This window comes from Rhodnius prolixus, unplaced genomic scaffold, assembly GCF_049639745.1.
Source record: "Rhodnius prolixus isolate KJV_2025 unplaced genomic scaffold, Rpr scaffold_28, whole genome shotgun sequence".
Taxonomy (NCBI): domain Eukaryota; kingdom Metazoa; phylum Arthropoda; class Insecta; order Hemiptera; family Reduviidae; genus Rhodnius; species Rhodnius prolixus.
The window spans coordinates 1,065,238-1,090,052 of NW_027411618.1; the positions used below are offsets into that span (position 1 = coordinate 1,065,238).

At 34.6% G+C, this 24,815-nt stretch overlaps 1 protein-coding gene across 10 annotated transcripts in view; it reads right to left on the minus strand.

Annotated features, from left to right (window-relative positions):
• Ten-m (teneurin transmembrane protein Ten-m) overlaps positions 1-24,815 on the minus strand; it is a 308,949-nt gene that overhangs the window by 153,878 nt on the left and 130,256 nt on the right. For 6 of the 10 annotated variants that reach the window (XM_074134751.1, XM_074134749.1, XM_074134748.1 and 3 more), the window contains exon 1: positions 11,902-12,220. The exons of 1 other annotated variant lie outside the window; for it this stretch is intronic. In XM_074134751.1, coding sequence (XP_073990852.1) covers positions 11,902-11,929 — 28 coding nt within the window. In that variant the 5' untranslated portion in view covers positions 11,930-12,220. Of the gene's footprint in view, positions 1-11,901; positions 12,262-24,815 lie in introns of those variants that run through there. 3 more of the 10 variants (XM_074134750.1, XM_074134747.1, XM_074134743.1) reach the window with 1 other exon arrangement.

Genomic DNA, 24,815 nt, shown 5'->3' on the forward strand with positions numbered 1-24,815 from the left:
AAAAGTGAAGTTTATCTATCTATACACAGGTACAAGTTCGGTGCACTTGGTGCAGAACGATAGTGGCACTTAGCACTGGCCATCCCCTGCAGAAAAGGTATGCAGTAGATATACCACAAGAACCTCAAGTACTCCCACTGAAGACTGGTGATATGAAGGACAAAAAAAGACTGTATTTACTCGCTGAACTTACTGAGAAAAGCCAGAATTAGTCAATTTTTAAAACGGATTGGCGCATTTAAAAATAGCTTTTACAAATTTTGAATCCTGATGGATCTCCTTCTAGTATTATTACTAGTAATGTCTACTACTGGGCAGGATTTCACAAAAAAAAAATAAAACATTTCTTAAATTTATTCAAACTTTGTAAACAAGTTTTGTTCTTGTAGATGAACGCTCTGGTAGACTTAGTAGTTAATGGAATTTCAACATCTTTTGCATTAAACCTGCTGTCTAGATTTAGCTTCATCCTGCCCCAGTGCAGGATATTACCTTCTTTGCTAGAGAAATTTCACTTCATGGAAGCTAAAGTCAGATTACTGGAATCTCTTGGATCCAAAAGCGAGTGTAGGCAGCTAGCTGGGGACTCGACAGCTAGCAGAAAGATGGCTTACATAAGATACAATGGTTAAAATAAAATACAAGGGTGTACAACGGAGGAGAGGTCGAAACTTCTGAAGGTGATTCAGCAGCTCAAATGCAAGCAAAAAATATTCTATTCACTTTGTCCCGATTCTCAATAGTGTCCAAGATATTTGCATTTTTTAACTTTTCCGTCGATATTCGCGTTTTTTTCACCATAAAAACGGCCGTAACTTTTCTATCCTTTATCCTACAACAAATCTGCTTATTCCAAACGAAAGAGCATTAAATTTCCTATAAATTTGCTTAACCCAGAGCCTCAAAATGATTCTTATAACAATGAAAATGTTACTTTAATGTCTAAAAAATTCGTTCTCGATGATTTCTGTTAAAATTTTCAACTGTATTTTTTCAATGATTAATGAATCAAGGACTCACCCAATCACAGGGAGAAGTTGTGCATTTATTGAGCTTCAAGACCATATGGATTTTTTAGGTTTTTTAATAAAACCCTACCCCGAACAGAGGGGTGTAAATGCAGAAAACTGGGAAGTTTCGTAACCGACTTTTCACTGATATAAAATTATTAATGTACTCGTATGTCAATTTTTGGAGAAGGAACAAAAAGAAAAGTAACCATTTTAGTTTTTCACAATTATTATTTAATAAAACGGAAGTAAAAAAATAGTAGCAATAAAACGCAGAAGTAAAAAAGTAGGCTACCTAAATTCGAAAAGTTAAAAATGCAAATATCTTGGACACTATTGAGTATCGGGACAAAGTGAATAGAATATTTTTTTGTTGCATTTGAGCAGCTGAATCACCTCCCGAAGTTTCGACCTCTCCTCCGTGTACACCCTGTATATATATACATATACAGGGTGTTCAGCATAAGACTACGATAACTTCGGGAGGCGATTCTGGGCATCATTTGCAACAAAAAATTCCATATAAACTATGGCTCGATTCGGCTCCGTTTTATAGATACTTTTAATTTTATGTTTTTTCAAGGTGTTACTACTTTTTAGCAAAAAGTTGCCTATATTTCTCAAACTATTAAAGCTACAGCTATTTTAATAAGCTCATTAGAAAGAAGGTTAAATTTCCTTTTAAATAAGCTAATTTGTATTTAAAAAAAATAATATTAAGTATTTTACTTTGTGGCCCAAACATAAGAAATAGCAAGTTTCTAATTTTTTCCAAAAACTTTGACTTCATTTTTCTCAGAAACGTTTTATATGAAAAAACCGTGCACTATTCAGGAAAAACATCTACATACGATCAACTTTCGAACGGTATACAATAATTGGGGTTATGTTAAAAATTGATGCAGAAATCTGTGATTAATTGCAAAAAAGTAGGCCTCAAAACAACGTCGGCATTATGAAAGGAATTCTCCTACCATAAGAATATAACCGAACAGAATCATCAAATCAGTACGATTTTTTGCAAACGTGTAATTTAATAATTAATTAATTTAAGAACTATATTCAAAAATATAAAATTTACATTATAAATAATAAAATAAAATAAGAAGAATAAAAATGAATATGATGTTAAATGAGTGTTAGGTACCAATTTCGAAGGAAAGGATTTTCGTTTAACGAGTTTAGATCTGTGTGTTCTTTAGTTAATTAAAGAAATATTCCAAATAATGTGAATAAACCATCATTTTGAACTACTCAATAAACTTTTGGAATTAACAGGATGTGGAGGGCTAATCTTAAATTAATTAATTATTAAATTACACGTTTGCAAAAAATCGTACTGGATTTGATGATTCTGTTCAGTTATATTCTTATGGTAGGTGAATTCCTTTCATAATGCCGACGCTGTTTTGAGGCCTACTTTTTTGCAATTAATCACAGATTTCTGCATCAATGTTTAACATAACCCCAATTATTGTATACCGTTCGAAAGGTGATCGTATGTAGATGTTTTTCCTGAATAGTGCACGGTTTTTTCATATGAAAAGTTTTTGAGAAAAATGAAATCAAAGTTTTTGGAAAAAATTAGAAACTTGCTATTTCTTATGTTTGGGCCACAAAGTAAAATACTTAATATTATTTTTTTTAAATACAAATTAGCTTATTTAAAAGGAAATTTAACCTTCTTTCTAATGAGCTTATTAAAATAGCTGTAGCTTTAATAGTTTGAGAAATATAGGCAACTTTTTGCTAAAAAGTAGTAACACCTTGAAAAAACATAAAATTAAAAATATCTATAAAACGGAGCCGAATCGAGCCATAGTTTATATGGAATTTTTTGTTGCAAATGATGCCCAGAATCGCCTCCCGAAGTTACCGTAGTCTTATGCTGAACACCCTGTATATAAAAATACTATTAATAACAAATCCGTTTTAGAATTAATAGAAAAATAAAATTAGAGAAGAGTCTTTGAAAATAGAAAAATATCTATTTCTAGCGATAGTTACTGAGACGTTGCGGATCGATATGACCTGCCACCCTCCGTACACCTAACTGACTAGCGTTTGCTAAAAATGTAACATCGCTTTCATCTACTTAAGGAAGAGGAATGGAAAAACCGGATATGTTACTTTTAAGGTTGCCTTTAATCTTCGTACTTTACACTGCTCCCATCCGGTTTTCCCCAATTTTCTTTTGATTTCCACTAAACGCATGTAGTTGATAGTCTCCCAAAAATATACTCTATTTACCCTCTTTTATTCAAACATTCGGTTAATAATGTTCTATTTACTTATAAACAGTATTTGTTTTGTTTTTTTTTAAGATATGGAAAGATTGAACATTGTCATTATACTGTGCTCTGTATAAATCTATGTTAAAACTATCCGGTAGGGCAGTTGTATAAGGGTTGATCGTCAAAAACTGCCCGAAAAAAGAGTAACGTTGAAAAACACCCAACTTTGATAATTTTTTTCTCTCTTTCTATAAAAGATAAAATTCCCAAATTTTCTTTATAATATAGGGCAAACCCTCCTTTATAACTGTAATTATTTGCAACAACCCAGATCTAATAGATTTCGAGAAAAAAGTTGCCGAAAATGGGCTAAAACGGCATTTTCAGAAAATGTTTTTGTAGACAACGTAGCGCCTAAATGCGCAAACCGATTTTCATGAATGAGGTGTCATTCGATTCGTAACTTTATGTAGATGTGCTTTTTGGGGGTCACGGCGCTGTAAATCGATTAGGAGAGGAGTTAGCCCCATGTATGTAAAACTCCAACTAAAACTATTATTACTAATAACAACTCTGTAAATCTTAACCCGATTTTGAAGATCAAATTTGGCAGAATGGAAAGGATTCAGGGCTTCCCTACGTAATATGAAAGCGCAGTCCTACTCTTACACCCCCATTAAGGGGAAATATTGCTATCGTTTCAAATTATCAACGTGTGGACCAATTTACATGAATGAAATGAAATTTTTACGTAGATTGTAGATGGGTTTTATAAGTCTCGAGGTTGTGCATCTTATGGAGAGGAGATTGCCTTACGCAAATTAGGAGAAAATTATTAATTTTTGCTGATTTGAATAGCTGCCTACTATTAAGTGTTCAAAAACATGATTTAAATCCCTTCGTTAATGGTATTGAAATGAAATGAAAATAAATTTAATATTCTGGGACTATTGTCCCCTTAGATTAAATACATGTACAATGGGAAGCCCTATTGGTTTGGCCTGTAATTTAGATATTTATATACAAAAAATAAGTAAGTATTTACAAAAATAAGAATTAATATTAAGGAAATAAATGCATTCAATTTATTTTGGAAGAAGCTGAGTAGAAAGGACATAATTGAACAGAAGGGATTTAAAGATGAAAAGGGTAGGAGCATGGCGGACAGATAAGGGTAAGGAGCTCCAGAGAGATGTAGTGCGAATTAAGAAAGATTTGTCAAAGGATGAAGTACGGTGTGAGGGAATATAGAGAAAATGCATCGAATATTTGAACTTGAAGATTTGGAAAATATAAGAATGGTCTTTGAGATTTTATGACTTGGAAAAGGAATGAAGCCAAAGAAGTAGACAGGAGAAAAGCCACTTAAACTCATCGTAGTACTACGAAATGCGAATGTCTCTGGGTATTGCTTACTTCTTAGAAAAGTTAAATGGAAAATACAATTGGCAAAGATTAAAAATGCACTCCAGAGGATAGGATAATGAAATAGCCGTCAGATTACAGCAAAATTGAAAGAGATTATTTTCTGTCACAGAGTCAACACAACATGAAGTGTAAAATTAAGTGGCAGTTTAAAAAAATAAAATAAAACAGGTAATCTCTGACCATCTATTCCAGGTCATCAGTAACAAAAAAAGTAAAAATTATGAAGACATTCAACTGCAACATCCCAAACCTGCTCTTGTTTTGTTAAAGTATTTTCTTACAACGATAATTCGTTTAAGGTTAAACCACCATCTCGCCCGAACGCACTTGAAAAGATTAAATTAAACGGAAAAAGCTCATCGTACGATTGTGAAAATAGACAGGAAATGAGAGGGGTTTTGATATCAATCACTTAAACTTTTCATGCGCTAAATAGGCCAAGGGATGTACTTTTAGGGATGCAGTTTCAGCAATCCCTACGTTGCATTAAATGCATTATATGCATTTTTAAAAAAAAACAAGCGTTACACTATTTATTTTTAACAAATTCATAAAAACAAAATTTTATTAAAATTTAATGAATGTCTTAACAGAAGAGACAACCACTGATTAGCTTCTTTGAATTTTGGCAGCCTGTACTATGATGAAAGAATATTTGGCCAGTTGAAAGATTTAAAGATGGGGCCTCGGAAACATATTGGAACTTTAAAATAACTGGCATAATTAAATCATTTTTTAACAGATTTGTTTGTGTTTTAAATTAATGTATTAATATAGGCCTGCAAATTAATTTAGTTACTGAATATGTCTTTCTCTTATAATTTGTCGTCATTCTTTGGTGATAAAAAATGTAGTTTTTGCACTGCTACTTCTAAAACTGAGGAAATATTTTTCAAGGTGAGACTTCTTCAGTGCACCCTTGCTTAAAGTGAACATCCATTCCTCAATTCTTTTTCAAGATGATGTCTTTTTCTATAGAAGGCATTGCCAAAGCCATTGTTTTTCACGAGGAATACCTTAAAGTTTAACATAAATACGAGGGTCGTTTGAAAAGTCCGTGCAAAGTCAGAGAGATAGCACTACTGGCGCGTATCGAGGTTATGTTTAATTAGTAGCATCTCTTGGAAGAACACACACCAAGTTTCAGCCAGATCGGTCTATTTCTTTGTGTTTGGCATTCGTTTGAATCGAGGAAGTCGAGTGATTTTCAAAAAATGGACGAAAAAGAATTTCTTGTGTTGATTAAACACTACTTTATGAAAGGCAAAACGCCTCAGAAGACTAAAGAGAAGCTTGGTAAACATTATGGTGACTCTGACCCTTGGATTAGAACAGTTTATAAGTGGTTTCAAAATTTTCGGAGTGGCCATATGGGCACAAGTGACGCTGAACGTTCTGGACGCCCTGTTGAGGTTACTACACCAGAAATCATTGATAAAATCCATGATATGGTGATGGATGACAGAAGAGTGAAGGTGTGTGAGATTGCTAGTGCTGTGGGCATCTCGAATGAACGGGTACATAATATTTTGCATCAACATTTGGACATGACAAAGCTATCCGCAAGATGGGTGCCGCGATTGCTCACGCTTGACCAAAAACGAAATCGTGTGAAGTGTTGCAAGGACGGTTTGCAGCTGTTCCAGAAGAATCCGCAGGACTTTAAGCGTCGTTTCGTCACTGTGGATGAAACATGGATACATCACTACACTCCTGAGACCAAAGAACAATTTAAACAATAGGTTACCAAGGGGGAATCTGCGCCATAAAAGGCGAAGACCGTTCCTTCGGCCGGAAAGATTATGGCGACTGTCTTTTGGGATTCGCAAGGAATAATCCTCATCGGCTATCTGGAAAAGGGTAAAACTATTACAGCTGCATATTATTCATCGTTATTGGACCGTTTGAAAACCGAGCTGCAAGAAAAACGCCCACGATTGGCCCACAAAAAAGTCCTTTTCCATCACGACAACGCACCAGCTTACACCTCAGCAGTTGTGGTCGCAAAATTAATGGAAATAGGGTTCCAACTCGTTTCACATCTCCCCTATTCTCCAGACTTGGCTCCCTCGGACTACTATTTGTTTCCCAATATGAAGAAATGGCTGGCGGGAAAAAGATTTTATTCAAACGAGGAGGTGATTGCAGAAACGAATGGCTATTTTTCAGACTTGGACAAATCCTATTATTCGGAAGGGATCAACAAACTAGAGCAGCGTTGGACGAAGTCTATAAGCCTAAAAGGAGACTATGTTGAAAAATAAAAAAGGTTTACGCCAAAAAATTAAGTAGTTTTTATTTTTGCACGGACTTTTCAAACGACCCTCGTACAATTCGCAATCTAAATTTGACAGTCAAGTTTGGTCAACAAATATTTGATTTTCTATTTTTTAAAAAACTATGAATATCTTCATTAACTTTCAAAGTAAAACAAAATCCAGTATAAATATTAATTGTAACCCAAACTTTGGTCCAGTCTAAGCCAAAGTCAACACTAAAAATGGAAATAAATCTCTTTTAAAACAGATTTTTAAGCAAAAACTAAACAAATATCTTTATTATCCTAGGCGCCACGGTAGCCGAGCGGTTAGAGGCGAGACCTGCGAAGCTAATATGTATTGTGGTACTGGGTTCGATTCCCAGTCTAGAGGCCTTGGATTTTATTTAATGGTTAATAAAAGAAATTTACTGTAAAGTATGTTTGCTAGTCGCCTCCGTCCACGACACCTAATTGGTTAAGCCCCGCCTGAAAAAAATAGGCGATTACTTTACTTGACTTTTATTATCCTTCAAAAAAAAAAAAAAAAAAAAAGTATCAAATCCAAATTTGAAATGCAGTCCATGTCAGTTGTAACAATAAATAAGATCCGCAATTCTGGACAATATACTTGATTTTACCCGTCACAGCAGGCATATTTACTGTTTCCTAGACCAGTTTCGTACTCTTATTGAACTTTAGAGGCAGATTAAACAGTTTAATGTAGAGATGTTGGCTTCACTTGTAGCCTCTGATGGTGGGTGAGAGGCCGAATCTGGACAGGAAACAATAGAAATGCATGCTACGAAGTACAAAATCAAAAATAACTTTTATTATCTAGGGAAGGGATTAGCTATGAGGTTAGCATACTGGACTCCCACGCGGAGGTCCCGGGTTCGAATCCAGCTGCTGACCCTTAGATTTTCTCTTTCTAGGAGCTTCTTACAGCTCACTATCCGGTGATTGACAGTGTTGTATGTAAAGAAATAACACCGTCCAGAGGCCGGCAGTGCACTGAAAAAAGCTCCGGGCGCCAATAACCTTAGATGTTGACGCGCCTTAAATCATAAAAAAAAAAACTTTTATTATCTAATAAAAGTAAGTAATAAAACAGCAATCAATCCAAGCAATTCTATTTGTTTTAGCACAGAAAGAAACATGGACGAAATTCCATGTTACGTCATTACGCGAACTCAAACAGAATTTTACTTGTTTCACCGATCTTTGGTGCTCACTAATGGCTCCTAATGATCTCGTATTACGCTCCCAAATCTGAGAGGCATATATCTCCCTTAGATTCATTCAGTACTGTAAGAAATGTTGCTCAATAAAAGACGACATATAAGCTCTAAAAATTGAGTAAAATAACATGATTGGATAGCGAATAGTAGGAGTGTTGTGAAAAGTTTAAATTTGTAGATCACGCATAAAACTGTAGATCACTTACTCCTCTAAGAAATATTACGTAATTAAAAGCATACTTTTTAGCTCTACAGCTAGTTAGGCTGCAACAATGCAAAAAGTAAAGTAATGCCTATTTTTTCAGACAGGCTTTAAGTCCAACTACCAATTAGGGTATCGTCGGAGGAGGCGATTATCAAACATACTATAAAGTTCTCATCTAAGGCCTCTAGACCGGGAATTGAACCCAGCACCACACAATACATCTTAGCTTAGCAGGTCTCGCCTTGAAACCGCTTGGCTACCGTAGCGCCTGCTGCATCAATTTAAAGAAAAAGTAAAGTAATCGCCTATTTTTTCAGGCGGCGCTTAACGTCCAACTACCAATTAGGTGTCGTGGACGGAGGCGACTAGCAAACATACTTTACTGTAAATTTCTTTTATTTAACTATTAAATAAAATCCATGGCCTAAGACCGGGGTATCGAACCCAGTACCACAATACATATTAGCTTTACTGGTCTCGCCTCTAACCGCTCGGCTACCGTAGCGCCTGCTGCATCAATGTATTTGATAGATGCTATTTTGCTTCTACGAGTATCTTTCGTATCTTTCACGCCTAAAGTGCTTTTATTATATAAAGCTGCAGGGTTTTACTTCTGATAGCTCCAGAAGTGTAGGCTTTTGGTAAACATTTCAAAGTTCTAATTTTTGGACAAAGATGCTTTAGAAGCGCGGATAGGCCAGTAACATGCTGTGGCTTTAAGAAGCTATGGATATTTTGTCCATAAATATGTCAACAGAATTTAAAAATTTGAAAGTAAAATTACGACATGATGTAACCTGGAAGTAAATTCAATAAATTTTTCAGTTTTTGCTACTTATTTTCATAAAAAATAGTTCAGATTATGTTTTATTTTGATTTTGTGTACACATTTCATGATATATACAACATGCAGATCTACCACTTCCAAAAAAAATTTTGTTTAAACCAAGTTCTTAAATAGGGATGAACTTAAGCTCTGTTCTTAAGAGTTGTTTCAATATATTGTATTGCTTCTTAAACCTGTATCAGTTTTAGTTTGTGAGGAATAATCGTAAAAAGGGGACTAGTTGGACAATACTCCGGAAATACCAGTATGCGCATTGGTATTTTTGCTTTCTATCAGGTAAAAAGGAAATGATGTAAAATTCAGTAATGTTCATACCAGGGACCATTTAGTTTTCATATAAACATAATAACGTATACAATTTAAGGCGCATCAACAATTGAGACGCCCGGAGGTTTTTTTTTTTTCAGTGCACTGCCGGCCTCTCTGGACAGTGTTCTCTCGTTACAGACAACACAGTCCATCACCGGAAAAGTGGAGCTGTAAGAAGCTTCTTGAAAGGGTGTCAGCAACTGGATTCGAACCCGTGATTTCGGAGTTGTGATCCAGTATTTGATAACCACTCAGTTAATCTCTTTCATAGTGTAGTTTATTTTATTTTTTTTTATGATTTAAGGCGCGTCAACATCTAGGGTTATTGACGCCCGGAGCTTTTTTCAGTGCACTGCTGGCCTCCGGACAGTGTACTCTTATTACAGACAACACTGTCCATCACCGGACAGTGTCTGTAAGAACCTCCTAGGAAGAGAAAAATTCTAAGGATCAGCAGCTGGTTTCGAACCCGGGAACTCCGCGTTGGGAGTCCAGTATGCTAACCTCCAGTAGCTAATCCCTTCCCTAGTATAATTTATTATTGTAAACTTTAATTAGAGCCGATTAAATGTTTAGTAAACATTTTGAAGTAATATGAAAATTTGTATTTTTAGGACCACTTAACCCATTAACTGCCACGATCCCCAATTGGGGATATTTTTTTATATATTTTTTTAAAAATTTGTAAAACTGTAACAAATTAATTTAGAGCAGTAATTAGTATACTGTATTGATGGTAAACATTTACATTCTCTTGTCTAGTTTTTGGTCAATAAGAAAACAAAGTGAAAATTTCCAGGTTAGTCGTTCATAGCAGCCATGTTACTTTTCAAGTTTGTTTTTTATCAATTATTTTTGTAATAATTAAACTAAGCGCTTTAGCACAGTTAGTTCAAAGGTTCTAGTTGTAGGAAACAATATTATCTTCCATAAATATTTTAGAGAATTAGAGAAAATGGAGTTTGAACAGTGATCCCCAAATGGGGATCGTGGCATATAGGGTGAACAAATTTCCGAGTTATAGAATACTTTTAGTATTTATTTATAGAAATGGGAACCAAATAATTTTATACATTCAGTGAACTAGAAGAAGCAGTAAAGGGCCTTCACTTTTTAGAGCAGTTTGACTTTGAGTCTGATACTGATTCAACAATAGATATTCTAGAACAGCCTCCGGACTTACTAGATATTGTTTCTGATGTTGAAGAAATTGACGAAAATGAATTAGTTCATTGCCAGCCAAAGGATGTCCCGGAGATATTAGAGCTTCATTCCAGTAATTTTTCTGTAGAGTTCTCTTTTATGAAACCAGACACTGTCAGTTATATCCCACCAAATCAGATCAAGGATGTACAGATAGTGCGATATTACGGTCATCACTTTTTGAATCAGTTTATAAGAGGGAAACCAATACGATTTGGCTTCAAGCAAGGGGTCATGTGTAACCGGTTACTGTTTTCGTGCTGAATAATACGAAGGCAAACAAAACGGTGCATTTCAAGTTGAAAATTATGGTGCTTCCGTCATATTGAAAAATATTTCAATCATTGATAATCCTTCAAATCTATTTTCTATTACTTTTTTTTTTAAATTTTCTATTACTGACAAATAAGAAAACCCGTTAAATCCACAGAGCTAATAAATGTTTCAATAAGACGTAACAACTAGTACTCAGTTTTGAACATCCAATCTGCCACGATCCCCAAATGGGACTTTTTTTAAAAAAACCTTTTATTTTTTTATATAATGCATTATTTCATAAATTTCACTTATGAATGACAATTTTGACTCAAACTAAAGAGCAAAAAAATACATTTAAAAAATTTGGCAGTTAATGGGTTAATATAATCTTAGACGGAGAAAAGGTAGATTATATATTGTTTCCATTGCGAAAGCTAGAAATATGTGTTGTTTTTAAAGTTAATGTATTTTCAAAAAGTGTAAAAAGTTTTTCAAAAATTGTCGCCATTTTTTGTCTATAAACTGGACACACAAACCACACTAAAAGGTTATCCACTTGTATAAAATAACCTAGACCACAAATTGCAACTACACAAAAAAAATATGCATATATATATATATATAATTTTTTTTTTTTACCTAACTTTTTTAATGCAATAAAATTTTAGGATTTAATAAAAAAATAAAATAAAAGATGTGTACTCTAATTTTTTAATACATAATTTATTTATTTAATACTTTTAATATACAATGTTTATACACATCCTCTATTATTAAACCGGACTAAGAAATTTGTGTTTTTACAAAACATTTATTTCCGGTATAACTTTTTTTTTGGCTTTTAATAATTTCTTTATTCTTAAATTAGGAAAAATAATTAATAAAACCCAAAAATCAAAAATTACTCACCATAATCTGTACAATTAAATCCTAACATCTTTCTCTGTGAAGACACCAAATTCCAAAATTATTTTTGAAGTAAAATATTCTCTTCATGATGTTTGTCTTAAGTGTTCATGTTTTCGACTTTTTAAGCACAAATCACTTTGTTTTTTTTTATAAACATTAGTAATAAAAAAATAAAAAGAACTAAAAATAATAAACCTAAATAAAGGATAACCTCCCGTGAGGAATAAGGTTAAAAACTGTTTTTCTCTTTCAAAATAAAAGTAAAAAAAAAAAATTCTAAATTCTCGTATAAGTAAACTTGACGAACGCTCGTAAGCTGATGGCTTTCCGAACGAAACTGAGCTCTTACACACTCGTATCGTCTCACAAAAAGAAAGAAATTACAATTTTTAAAAGATTTAGGTAGTGGGGATGGATAAAGGGCGGGGTTGGGGGTTGGCAGAGTGGTTTGGTTTGGGTTTAGAGCGCAAGGCTGTGTCGGTGCGCTACCACTACTATGAACTTCTGTTGGCTGTGGAATTATCTCCGTATAGCTGTGTATGTATGTGTGTGTGTGTGTGTGTGTGTGTTCGAGTGTGAGTGTGTGAGAGTGTGTGTGCGCGCGCGCGCGCGTGTGTGTGTGTGTGTGAGAGGGGAATTGTAGTGGGGGAAACTGCTGAGCTCCTACTGCACACACAGTGTTCAACAAAACTTCGGCCTGGTAATACCCCACCCAAATCTAGGGGTCACAATTCTAAACTCTCCCCTTCCCATTACCACCACCACCACTTATAAAATTCTACCCCCCTAACAACACAAAAATAAGGCGTAGGGGAAGTAAAACTGTATCCCCACTACTAGCGGCAAAAAAGAGGGGTTGAAATCAGTCCCCCCCCCCTCCCTCCATTTTCCACACTATAACACAAAACACACACATGTGCACAGACGGAACTAAGCTAGGAAACCAGCTCTATTCATTTTTGATCAAGGAATTTTATTTTTTGTGGGAGGGATGAGGAGGGATGAAGTTCAATGGTCTCGATTTGCAATTTTTTTGATATTATTCATTAGATCTAAGAATTACGCTTGTTGAGTTGTACGACCTAAAATTGCATCCATCTGGATTTTTTACTATTAAGGGGGACACCCAAATTACGGACAGTTACAAGTACAACTTAACTAATTCAAATTTTAACTTTGAGATACAAACTTACTCCTTCATGAAACACGTCAATAAGTTTTTCAGCAATTAAAGTAAAACAGATTTTCTTGAAAGGAAGGTTTTCTTCGGAAACGGAACTAGAGTTTTCTTTTAAACAAGGTTTATTTAGGGTATAATTATGGAGTATGGAGTAGTATTTATGCACAGAGAGATTCTTTGGCTCAATTTAGGGGCAAAAATAAGTTTTAAGGAAAACGTCTATTAAACTAGGCGCGATAAACGGAGATAGATTGCAAAGATACTTTACTATAAACTCCTTTTTTTTTTTTAACCATTAACCTTCCAGCGGACGCGCGTATCTCACAGATACAAGCTTAGACTAAAATAATCGCAGTTTAGAGACGGAGCGGCGGAGGGTGCTGTCCTTTAAGCAATGCTACACCCTCATGACTAGTTTCCTTCATCTTGTTTGGGGTTGTACATTTCTTTGCAATTGTCGATCCGTGCCTGACATATACTCGCGACCAACCGAGTAAGTTTCCAGATTTACCAATTATTTATATTTTTTCTTCTACATGCCCATCAAATTGAACTATTTTCAACATTGTTTATAAGAATATTGTTTTCTACTTACAGAAAAAGACATTGTATATCTCAGATACTAGGAGGAAATATCTGCGAACACTTTTAGACAGTCTAGTGGCTGAACATGCTGATTGTAAAATTACACTTATTGGTTTGTAAAAAATAAAAAGTACTGTCGTTTTCTGAGTCTTTATTTATTTGTTATTTCATTATTAATAATTACAGATGTTGTTTAATTAATTTCATTTCTTCTATTGATAGAAAAAATTAAAAATACTAGCTACCAATAAGTTTATCTGTAAGATACGCGCGCTCGTTTTTGTAACTTTTTGGGCGCGCCCGCTGGAAGGTTAAATAAAATCAAAGGCCTAGATCCGAGGATTCGAACCCAGTACCATAACACAGGTAGCCTAGCCTGTTACTGATCGGCTATTGTGGCGCCTTTGCCTAATATAATGTAGGATATAGTTAGGCATCTTTCTGTGGAGCATATTTCGGCATATTTTTGCGAAATTGCTAAGCATACTAGAAAAAAACCCAAAACTGGCCAGCGTAAGATAGTACAGTCTGTGCTACAGCTATTAGTGAGACCTCCTAATCTATGGTTGGTTTAGTGATGAGCTACACGACCCAAACGACCAAGTGGGTCATGGACGGATGCGACTAGCTAATCTACCAAAGTTCCCATAATAAACATTAAATAAAATCCAAAGCCTAGACCAGGGGAATCGAACCCAGTACCATAACACAGGCAGCCTAGCCTCTAACCGTTCGGCTATTGTGGCGCCTTCACCTAATATAATATCGGATGTAGTTAGGCACATTTCTGTGAAGTGTAAATATATTTTTAAGAAAAGCCTTTTGGTCTTCCTCAAATTGCTAAGCCTACTAGAAAAACCCCCAAAACTGGCCAGCGTAAGATAGTACAGTCTGTGCTACAGCTATTAGTGAGACCCCTAACCTATGGTTGGTTTAGCGATGAGCTTTACGTCCAACTACCAAATTAGGGGGTCGATTAGCTAATCTACAAAGTTCCCATATTAAACATTAAATAAAAATCCAAGGCCTAGACTCGAGGAATCAAACCTAGTACCATAATACAGGTAGCCTAGCCTGTTACCGTTCGGCTATTGTGGCGCCTTTGCCTAGTATAATATACGGTATAGTTAGGCATCTTTCTGTGGAGTGTAAATATGTTTTTAAGAAAAGCTCTTTGGACTTCCTCAAATTGCTAAGCGTACTAGAAAAACCCCAAAACTGGCCAGCGTAAGATGACAGTACAGTCTGTGCTACAGCTATTTGTGAGACCCTAACCTATGGTTGGTTTAGCGATGAGCTACACGACCCAAACTACCAAATTAGTGGGTCATGGACGGATGCGATTAGCTAGCATATTTTTCTACAAAGTTCCCATATTAAACATTAAATAAAATCCAAGGCCTAGACCCGGGAAATCGAACCCACTAACCCAACAATACATCTTAATTATGCCGGGAACTCGCCTTTCAACCGCTAGGCTACCGTGGCGCCCAGAACAAATTCACGCCAAAAAAAGAGATTAACAGGCAGTATCATTCTAATGTAAACCAAAATTCAGAGTGGGAAAAAGTCTAATACCCAAAAATCTGCAGGAGTTGACCGCTTCCACACAATATTTATTACATTTCCCGGCTTTATATTATCTTATAACCTGCCACACTGTTAAAGGAGGTTGAAGGCATTGCTATAATATTCTTCAACAAAAAGTATGTCATTATTCAATTTATTGTTCTTTTTTGAGATTTGCTTGAAAATGGCTGCTTGGATTTTTTGCAAATTTCATTTTAGAAAACAAATAACATAGACATGAATTTATTTATATAATTGGCGCGGAATCGGTCCAAATAAAAACAACAACTCGTCTTATTTGAACCGATTCCTCGCCAATTTGAATCCATAATTTAATGTTTTACGGTCACTAAATCAATATAATATACAGGGTGTTCATTTTAAGACGGCTCAAATGCATTTAATGCCTCAACGGTTGATCTGAGCAAAAAAATGGTAGAGGAAAAATTTGTTGCCCGTCACCTCTAGTTTCAGAAAATGTGACTTGATTTTAGATTCCTGCCCGCATACGCGGTTAACGTGCGACCAAAAGTGAGGGTTCGCAGTTGACCCCCATTTTCATATACACAGTTTTAAAGAGTATAAAAAGTTATGAAAGAAACCGGAAACCGCTATTCGATATCTTCAAAATACTGTGCCTTCAAAAGTGCCTCCTCTGGCTCGCAAGCCAGGTTAGCCAGGAGGTTATCAACTGCTCTCTGTATCTGAGGAGGCACCATTGAAGCCACCGTATATGCTTCACAAGTTGAGTAATGTGCATTATTTGATAAAAATCAAGGAATAAGTTTGATCCTTTACATGAAAGATATTGATCACTTAAATATGTGGCAGGAGGTTTCCAATTTTTTTGGTAATTAAACGCAACTCTCCCAAAATTACCAAATAATTATTAAACCTTCTTGTTTGTAACAGATGTAAAATTAATTTTTAGCCATTTTGTGTGTGCTTGAGAACATCTAAAGCTCTTAACATTTGATTTTTCTTAGAAGAATCACTCGGAAAACGACTTATTTCCCGATATTAAGAAAAAATACTAGCTTTACTGCCTTGGCAATATTTTTAGTAGAAAAGGGATGAAAAAATACATAAAAATGACCTATCGCGTGCTCTTTTTTCTCTTTGATAACAAGTTAAAAAATTGAAATATGATTAACAAATACCAGATTTTAAAATGGCCTAGCTCCTTTAATTTTGGAAGATATCGAATTGCGGTTTCCTGTTTCTTTTATAACATTTTATACTCTTTAAAACTGTGTATATGAAAATAGGGGTCAACTGCAAACCCTCACTTTTGGTCGAGCGTCCGCCGCGTATGTGATCAGCAATTTAAAATCAAGTCACATATTCTAAACTAGAGGTGACGGGCAACAAATTTTTCCTCTACCATTTTTTTGCTCAGATCAACCGTTTAAGCATGAAATGCATTTAAGCCGTCTTAAAATGAACACCCTGTATATTCATATGTTAATTTTTAATGTAATAAGCTGTATAGTGTTTGAAATAATTATGTATGACTCAAGTATTCGGATTTAAAAGAAAATTTGTGAGGTAGAATCGCAGTAAGTAAGATGAAGTCGGATTATTATTAAGTCAACATCTGAGGTCATTGGCGCCCAGAGCGGTTTTTCAGTGCACTGGTAGCCTCTGGACAGTGTCTTCTTTTACAGACAACGCTGTCTATCATCGGAGAATGAACAGTTAGAAGCTCATAGGAAGAAAAAATTTAAGGGGCCAGTTGCTGGATTCGAACCCGGGACCTCTGCGTGGAAATCTGATACGCTAACCGCATAGCTAATCTGTTCCCTGATAAACATGATATTTTTTTTAATTATATATATAAAAAAAAATCGATCTAATTTCTTCAATTCAATCAGGCCATTTTTTTTTTTTTTTTTTTAATCGCATTGAGAAATTTCTTGAGTGCAAAAGTAAGATTACATGGCCTTATAGAAACCCTTTTCATTTTCTCTGTGTGCCGGCAAAGCTTAATACTAGCGGATTGGGAAGCCAACCTTACTAAGGCTTTATAGCTTCGCCATGCTCCAGCCCAACTCCTTTAAAAGAAACCCACGGCCTAATTTAATTCCCTTGGAATCGAAAATTCTCCATTACCGGATATGGGGGTAGTGTAGGTGAGGGCGATGAGGCCATACTTGGAGAGGGGTTTAGCAAGCTGAGGAAGCACCCTAAGGCAAAGAAAGAATATAAATCGAAGTATTAAGACCACCGAGAGCAGAATTACTCGCAACACCCATTCGCCTCCCCTTAACTCGAAAATTCTCTCACTTTAACAGCAATCAATTTCTCTACCTTCACTACCTACTTCTTTACTTACACTTACCGCAGTAAGAGCTAGCCAGGCACTAGTTACTTAAAAGCTCTTTTAGTATCACAAAGCATGTGTTATTATTTATTAAAACTGTCCGGTAGGACAGTTGTATAAGGGTTGATCGTCAAAAAGTGCACGAAAAAGCGTAACGTTAAAAAACACCCAACTTTGACAATTTTTTTCTCTTTTTCTATAAAAGATAAAATTCCCAAATTTTCTTTAAAATATAGAGCAAACCCTCCTTTATAACTGAATTTTTTTTGCAACCACCCAGACTTAATAGATTTCGAGAAAAAAGTTGCCGAAAATGAGCAAAAACGGCATTTTCAGAAATTGTTGTTCTTGTTCTTCTTCTTGTTGTTGTTGTTGTTGTTGTTGTTACCTTTTTTGTAAACTACGTAGCGCCTAAACGCGTGAACCGATTTTCATGAATGAGGTGTCATTCGATTCGGAATTTTATGTAGATGTGCCTTTTGGGGGTCTCGACGCTGTACACCGAATGGGAGAGGAGTTAGCCCCCTTTATGTAAGGCTTCCTTCAAAATTATTATTACTAATTACTCTGTAAATCTTAGCCCGATTTTGATAAAATTTGGTAGGATGATGGGGTTAGGGCTCCCCTATGTAACATTAAAGCGACGATCTGCTCTTACACTAGTTAAGGGGAAGTATAGCAATCGTTTCAAATTATCGACACGTGAACTGATTTTCATGAATGACACTTCATTCCCTTATCAACCCTTATACTTAACTTTTTAAACTGTAAGTTTTTGTTAAGGAGATTCAAGTGTGCAATGCACTAAGTTCGGTTGTTCACCTTAGACGCATGTTTATTGTTTTCCATATTACTTTCTTGCCCTCTTTTTTTGTCCTAACTTTTACTTCTGAAGTCTTTTATTTTTTGCTTGGTTACGTCTTGAAAACTTGCCTTTATCAGCTAAACTTTTCTTCTCAAGTTTGTGTGCTTTTATCAGTGATACAGGTTATCAGTGCAAGTGAGAGGTTATACACTGTAGTGGTTACATTCAAGTCATTTTAATGGTGGCTGCTGCCACAATCTTCTTAGAAGAATTTTTATTTTATAGTTATACACGGTGACCAGAGTTATATGCTCCACCCACTTTTTTTTTAACGGCGGAAAATTTCGAAAAAATAAAAAACACGTATTTAATCATTTTCTCTAGTCTAGTTTATTTTCAGTGAGTGACCCATTTTTTTAAACCCCTGTATCTCGAGATACAGCAAAAAACTTTTGTTTTTTCAAATGGAACGTTATATTTTTTTGCATATTTTTATAGTATTTGAGCTCCTAAAAAAAACAAAAAAAAAATTTTTGAAATCGGTTAGGTTTTGCAAAAGTTATGGTACTTTAAAATATGAAGAAAAAAAATTCAGTTTATTGTCAAAATTGCGCTATTTTTTCAAAGAATCTGTTCAAACTGGCCACGATCAACGGATTGGCAAGTCAAAACTCTGGACTCCCACGCTTTGCTTGCAGCAGCACTTATGGTGGCGATGTCAAGATCCAGGCAGACTAGAGTAATTTGACGTTTCAGATCTCCGACCGAAGCCACGAGATTAAGGTTACTGTACACTTTATTTTTTAGATATCCCCACAAAAAAATAGTCCATTGGGGTTAAGTCCGGAGATCGAGGTGGCCATTGGATGGGACAATGAGTCCTTTACGCACTTTTAATGGAAATTTCTGCCCTGCTAACCTCGAACCACTCTCGCCGGGCAACCATCTTGTTGAAAATACCTCTCTAGCCGACGTTGTAGATGAACATCTTCAAGCGGAACTGGCAAAATGTCTCTTAAAAAAAAGGTTAGATAGCTTGCACCAGTTAAGTTCTCTCTGTAGAAGTATGGGCCGATTAGTTGATTTCCTAAAACTCCACACCAAACGTTTGTAGAAAAAAACAACCTGAACGTCGAATAACTCTAGTTTGAACAGATTCTTTAAAAAAAAAAATAACGTAATTTTAACAATAAACTGAAATTTGTTTTTCATATTTGAAGTTACCATAACTTTTGAAAAACCTAACCGATTTCAAAAAAAAAAAATATTTGTTTTTTTAGGTGCTCAAATACTATAAAAGTATGCAAAAAAAATATAACGTTCCATTTGAAAAAAAAAAGTTGGATGCTGTATTTCGAGATACTGGGGTTTTAAAAAAATGGGTCAATCACTGAAAATAAACTAGACTAAAAATGATTAAATACGTCTTTTTTATTTTTTCGAAATTTCCCGCCGTTAAAAAAAAAGTGGGTGGAGCCTGTAACCATGGTTACCCTGTATATTTGGTATGAGATATTTTATTCCATTTTTGACTACGTATGTCATCTCTAATTTTTGTTTTATTTATTTATTTTTGGTTATAACCTTAAAGTTATTGGTGTTAAATCTATTGTTGAGAGTATAGCAGAACCTTGTCGTAAAATTCGTTCTTTTTTCGATGTGTTCGCTGTTGTTTCGATAAGTGGTTAAACATTTGTTTCAAGTTATTCTTGTCTTTTCTGTAATAATGGTGTTGAGGGTCAGAAGGCTAAGCTTGTGGCTCTCTTTGAAAGTTGTCAGACAGTTAGGAGAGTTTGAAAACACACTCACGTTTTTAACTGAAATAATTTAATAATATAATAATAATTTAAATAACAATAAAACTTATTCTGCGCCTAAAGCCTACCCAGATAAAAAAATAATCGATTATTGAGGAATTGTTTTGTCCATGCCGTGCAGAAAGCGAATTATTTGTTGTTCTACTACAAAGTATGTGAATTGTATGCGTTCGTTGTAAACTAATTAACACATTCTCTGCAGTTTGTTTCGTGTTAAACAGAACCATTGTTACAGTGTCATTAACATGAATTTTTTTAGAACATGGCATTTTGAAAGGTTACAGTTTTGATGAGGGCACACATTCGTGCTGAAACGTTTGACAAAAAAAAATAATAACAAATTTCAGAAGCTACTCACGAAACCAGATTTTAATGCGCAAAAAATTATTCATAACATCATAAAGTTGCAAAATCTTTACAATGTACTGACAAGATCAAGATCACTAGATTGTGGCACCTCCTAAAATATAGTAGTAGATCTGAACACGGTACTAACTTGTGATCTCATTAAACGCATGCTTGAAGTTCTCCATAATGTTCTTAAAATATGTTGAGATATAGTTTCCATTAAAGAATCTGTGCTCTAGTAAGGCAAAACACAAGAAATATTTATGTTTAATTCCTTCTGAAAATAAATTTCTTTTACAAACTTTCACTGCCACCTAGTACCTTAACTTACAAAGCCAAATTCCTTTTAAACTAAGAAAGTTTACTAAATTTTAGTTGCTTTTATATATGACAGGTTCCTCACTATAGGCGTCGCCAGCTTTCCGCCCATGGAGGGCGGCAACTAAAGATTTATAGTGCTTAAATTTTATAGTAAGAAAACAGACATAATAAAGAAATTACATTTTTATTAATAAAGAAATAATAACATGTCCATTTAACATTTAAAATGATTAGAATTTCCAATAGATAAAGTAAGTTTGTTTCTAGTAAATATTTTGGAAAAAATAGATAAGTTCAAATTTACAAGAATAAGAAAAAGTGAAAATTTAGTGAGAAAAATGAAAGTATCCAATCATTTCTTTTACTAGCTAGAGTTAAATTCTCATTGGTCGGGGCGTGGCTTGTTTGACAAAGGTTGTAACTACGTAGCATTCCCGGTTTACTATTGGTCCAATCAACTGCCTACATTTCCTGCTCACAAATACGCTATTGCTATTGGTCAATTCTTTATGGCAAATTTATTTCTATGAAAAATATTATTACAATTTTTCTAGGTAGGTACGAGTATTTAATGAATTATGTAATTATGCAGTACTTTTTTCCTTAAAAACACTAAAAGATGTTTACCACATTATATTTTTTATTTATATTTCTAATATAAGCCTGAAGGAGAAAAGTTATTTTATCAAAAAATGAGTGCACGAAAATTGGGCGTGATATTTCCTTATTTTATTTACATATGGCTACTAATCTAGTAATAGAATAGAAAAGAAATTTATTATTCTGGTACAATTGTCCCCTAAGAATAAATACAGGAACAAATAGAGGCCTTAAAAGTTTGGCCTGTGATTATACAGAAATTAAATAAATAAATAAGTATTGACAAAAGGTGAAAATAAAAATAACAGCAGAAATTAAGGAAATAAATTAAAACAATTAGAATTTCGGAGGAAGCTGAATAGAAAGGAGATAACTGAATAGACGGGATTTAAAGATGGATAGGGTAGGAGCATGGCGGACAGATGAAGGCAAGGAGTTCCAGAGAGAGGTAGCACGTATTAGGAAGGACTTGTCAAAGGATGAGGTACGGTGAGAGGGAATATAGAGATCAGATGAGCGAGATCTAGTGTTACGGGAATGGAAGGAGGATTTAAACTTAAGGAGTTGAAAAATATAGGAAGGATAATAATGTATTCCAATTCATTATCCACTACGTGTTAAACAATTTTAGAGAAAGAATTATAAGGTATTTTGTAGGGCATTAGTGTTCATTAACTTCTGTTATCGTAACATTCTTAAACCTTTGCCAAAAATCTAGATTGTAAAATTGCCTATTAGAGTTTTCTATAGATTTGATTCTTTTTTACTAAAAAATTGGTTTCGGCCAAACGATGCGAGATTTTATGGGAAGGAGATACCAAGAAAGTTTCCCATTTTGAAATCATTAACTCCTTGTAAGTTTTGGATAATGTTTGACGTAGGGGAAAGTTTAATGCTCTACTTTTTCGTAAAATTCTAATCTAGACAAAGACATCGTTTTCAATAGGATAATATTTTTTTTTCTAAATTAAAATCATTTTCATTAAATGAAAATAAAATGGAACTTGAAGCCAGTAAATTTACTTATATCCAACTGATATACGTAGTGGAGTACAAATTTCTAAGAGAGAAAGATAGGATATTCAGTCAAGATTTGTTGTATCCACGATTTAGGTAGAAATATCCGCCATAACTGCAAGCAAGGACCAAGTGTTTGTTAGATATAACGAGGTGTTTATAACAGGCTCGTTATCACCTGGTTTGGTCCAGACTAGCGCTGCTTGGCCAAACACTGCAATGCTCTCTGCTAGTCCGTAATACTTCAAAGGCATTGAAGATCTCGCGTTCTACACATTTTGCTTTTGTAAGTCCCATTACATTTACCATCTTACCACCAACTTCTTGTTATAAAGGCTGACAGATCCGGTGCCTTTAGTAAGGCAAAAATACTACAAATATTTATGCCCAATTACTTCTGAAAACAATCTTTTCTGCACACTCACATGACCTTTTCTTATTATGACTTGCAAAGTCCAATTTCTTTTAAATTTAAAATATTTACTAAGTTTTAGGTGATTTCAATTTGATAGGTTTACCATTATAAACAGCAACTTGTTTGAAAGAATCGAGACAAAACAGCTCCCCCTAAATTTCCTTTAGAACCCTTCTTTTACAAATTGGACTCACTTCCGGTAACCTATGCAACAACGAATCGGACTTTTGGCTGCATATTCAGTTCATACTCAAACATAACCCAGCGTTGGTCGCACCTCATATTGTTCATTCCAGGGTGGACGCGCTTAAATTTCTTATGCAGGGTAAACCAGTAAGTAATGACCATAGGCCTACTGTGTGTAGTACATCCTAAAGTTCAATGACGTATTGGCCAACTTCATATTTTCCACTGTTCTTGAGTGACGTCACTTTACATTTTTTTTTTCTAAAATCATGACTTTTTTTTGCAATAAAAATGTTATTACTCAGAAGATTTAAGTCCGAATTCGATTCTGTTGACATGGTTAGAAAGACAGATAAATTTTCTAAAAATTGATACCATTTCGAAGCATAAGTTATTCTCCAAACAGCCCTCAATCGTCCTCCGGATGCTGGAAAAATAAAAGTAATCGAAATTTTTGAAGAAAGCTCATTAGGCCCTTATGTGATCAATATCCGACCTAGGTGCTGGCACTTTTTATAAAAGATTCCTTGTCTAATGGGCTTTCTAACGGTATATCATTTTCCAGGATTCCTTTTCTCTTCGTACGAGAAATTACGTTTGTTTTACAAGAAAACGTGTTCACGAGCACTCGTATTGACAACTCAAAATTGACACCATTTTGAAGCATAAATTATTCTCCAAACAGCCTCAATCTTCCTCCGAATACTGGGAAAAATAAAAGTAATCAAAATTTTTAAGAAAACTCATTATCAGACCTACTTCTGATCTCACTGAAATATTTGAGTAAATGTAAATGTTTAAAGTGCAATTTGTAACCTTTGACTTCCTTATTTTAAGACAATCTACTTTAAAAATTGACTACTGGTCCATCTAAAAGAGTTTTCAATGAATTAAACAAATTGATAAACCAAACACTGTTGAGGGCTCGTGAACACGTTTTCTTGTAAAACAAACGTAATTTCTCATACGAAGATAAAAGGACTACTGGAAAATGATATACCGTTTGAAAGCCCATTAAACAAGGAAACTTTTATAAAAAAAGTGCCAGCACCTAGGTCTGATAATGATCACGTAAGGGCCTAATGAGTTTTCTTCAAAAAATTTCGATTACTTTCATTTTTCCCAGTTTCCGGAGGAATACTGAGGTTGTATGAAGAATGACTTATGCTTCAAAATGGTGTCAATTTTTAGAAAATTTATCTGTCTTTCTAACCGTGTCATCAGAATCGAATGCGGACTAAAACTTTCTGAGTAATAACATTTTTATTGCAAAAAAAGTAATGTTTTTTTTAAAAAAAATTAAAGTGACGTCACTCTAGAACAGTGGAAAATATGAAGTTGTCCAATATGTCTTTGAAGTCCATTTTAGATGTATTATACACAGTAGGTCTATGGACATTACTTACTGGTTCACCCCTGTATAAAATTCATTGGGAAAAAAGTTGTAAATAAAAGTTTATATGAAACATTAAATATGTAGGTATATCACTTTTATTTAGGAAATTCACAACCAAAAATAATTTTTTTGAAGGGTCCAGAAGGGATAGGAGCATTATAAACGCACACACTGTAAACTCCCCGCAAAATGCAATTACTCACATATCATTATAAGTGTAATGATAACTAACTGTATATTGCTGTGTGATAAATTACAATTGTCTGTTCGCTGGGTAAAGCTTTTGGGGTTGTGGCTAAAAGTGGGTGGGCGGTGAACGTCAGGGTCTTAGGGGGGTGGCTAACGTTTCCTA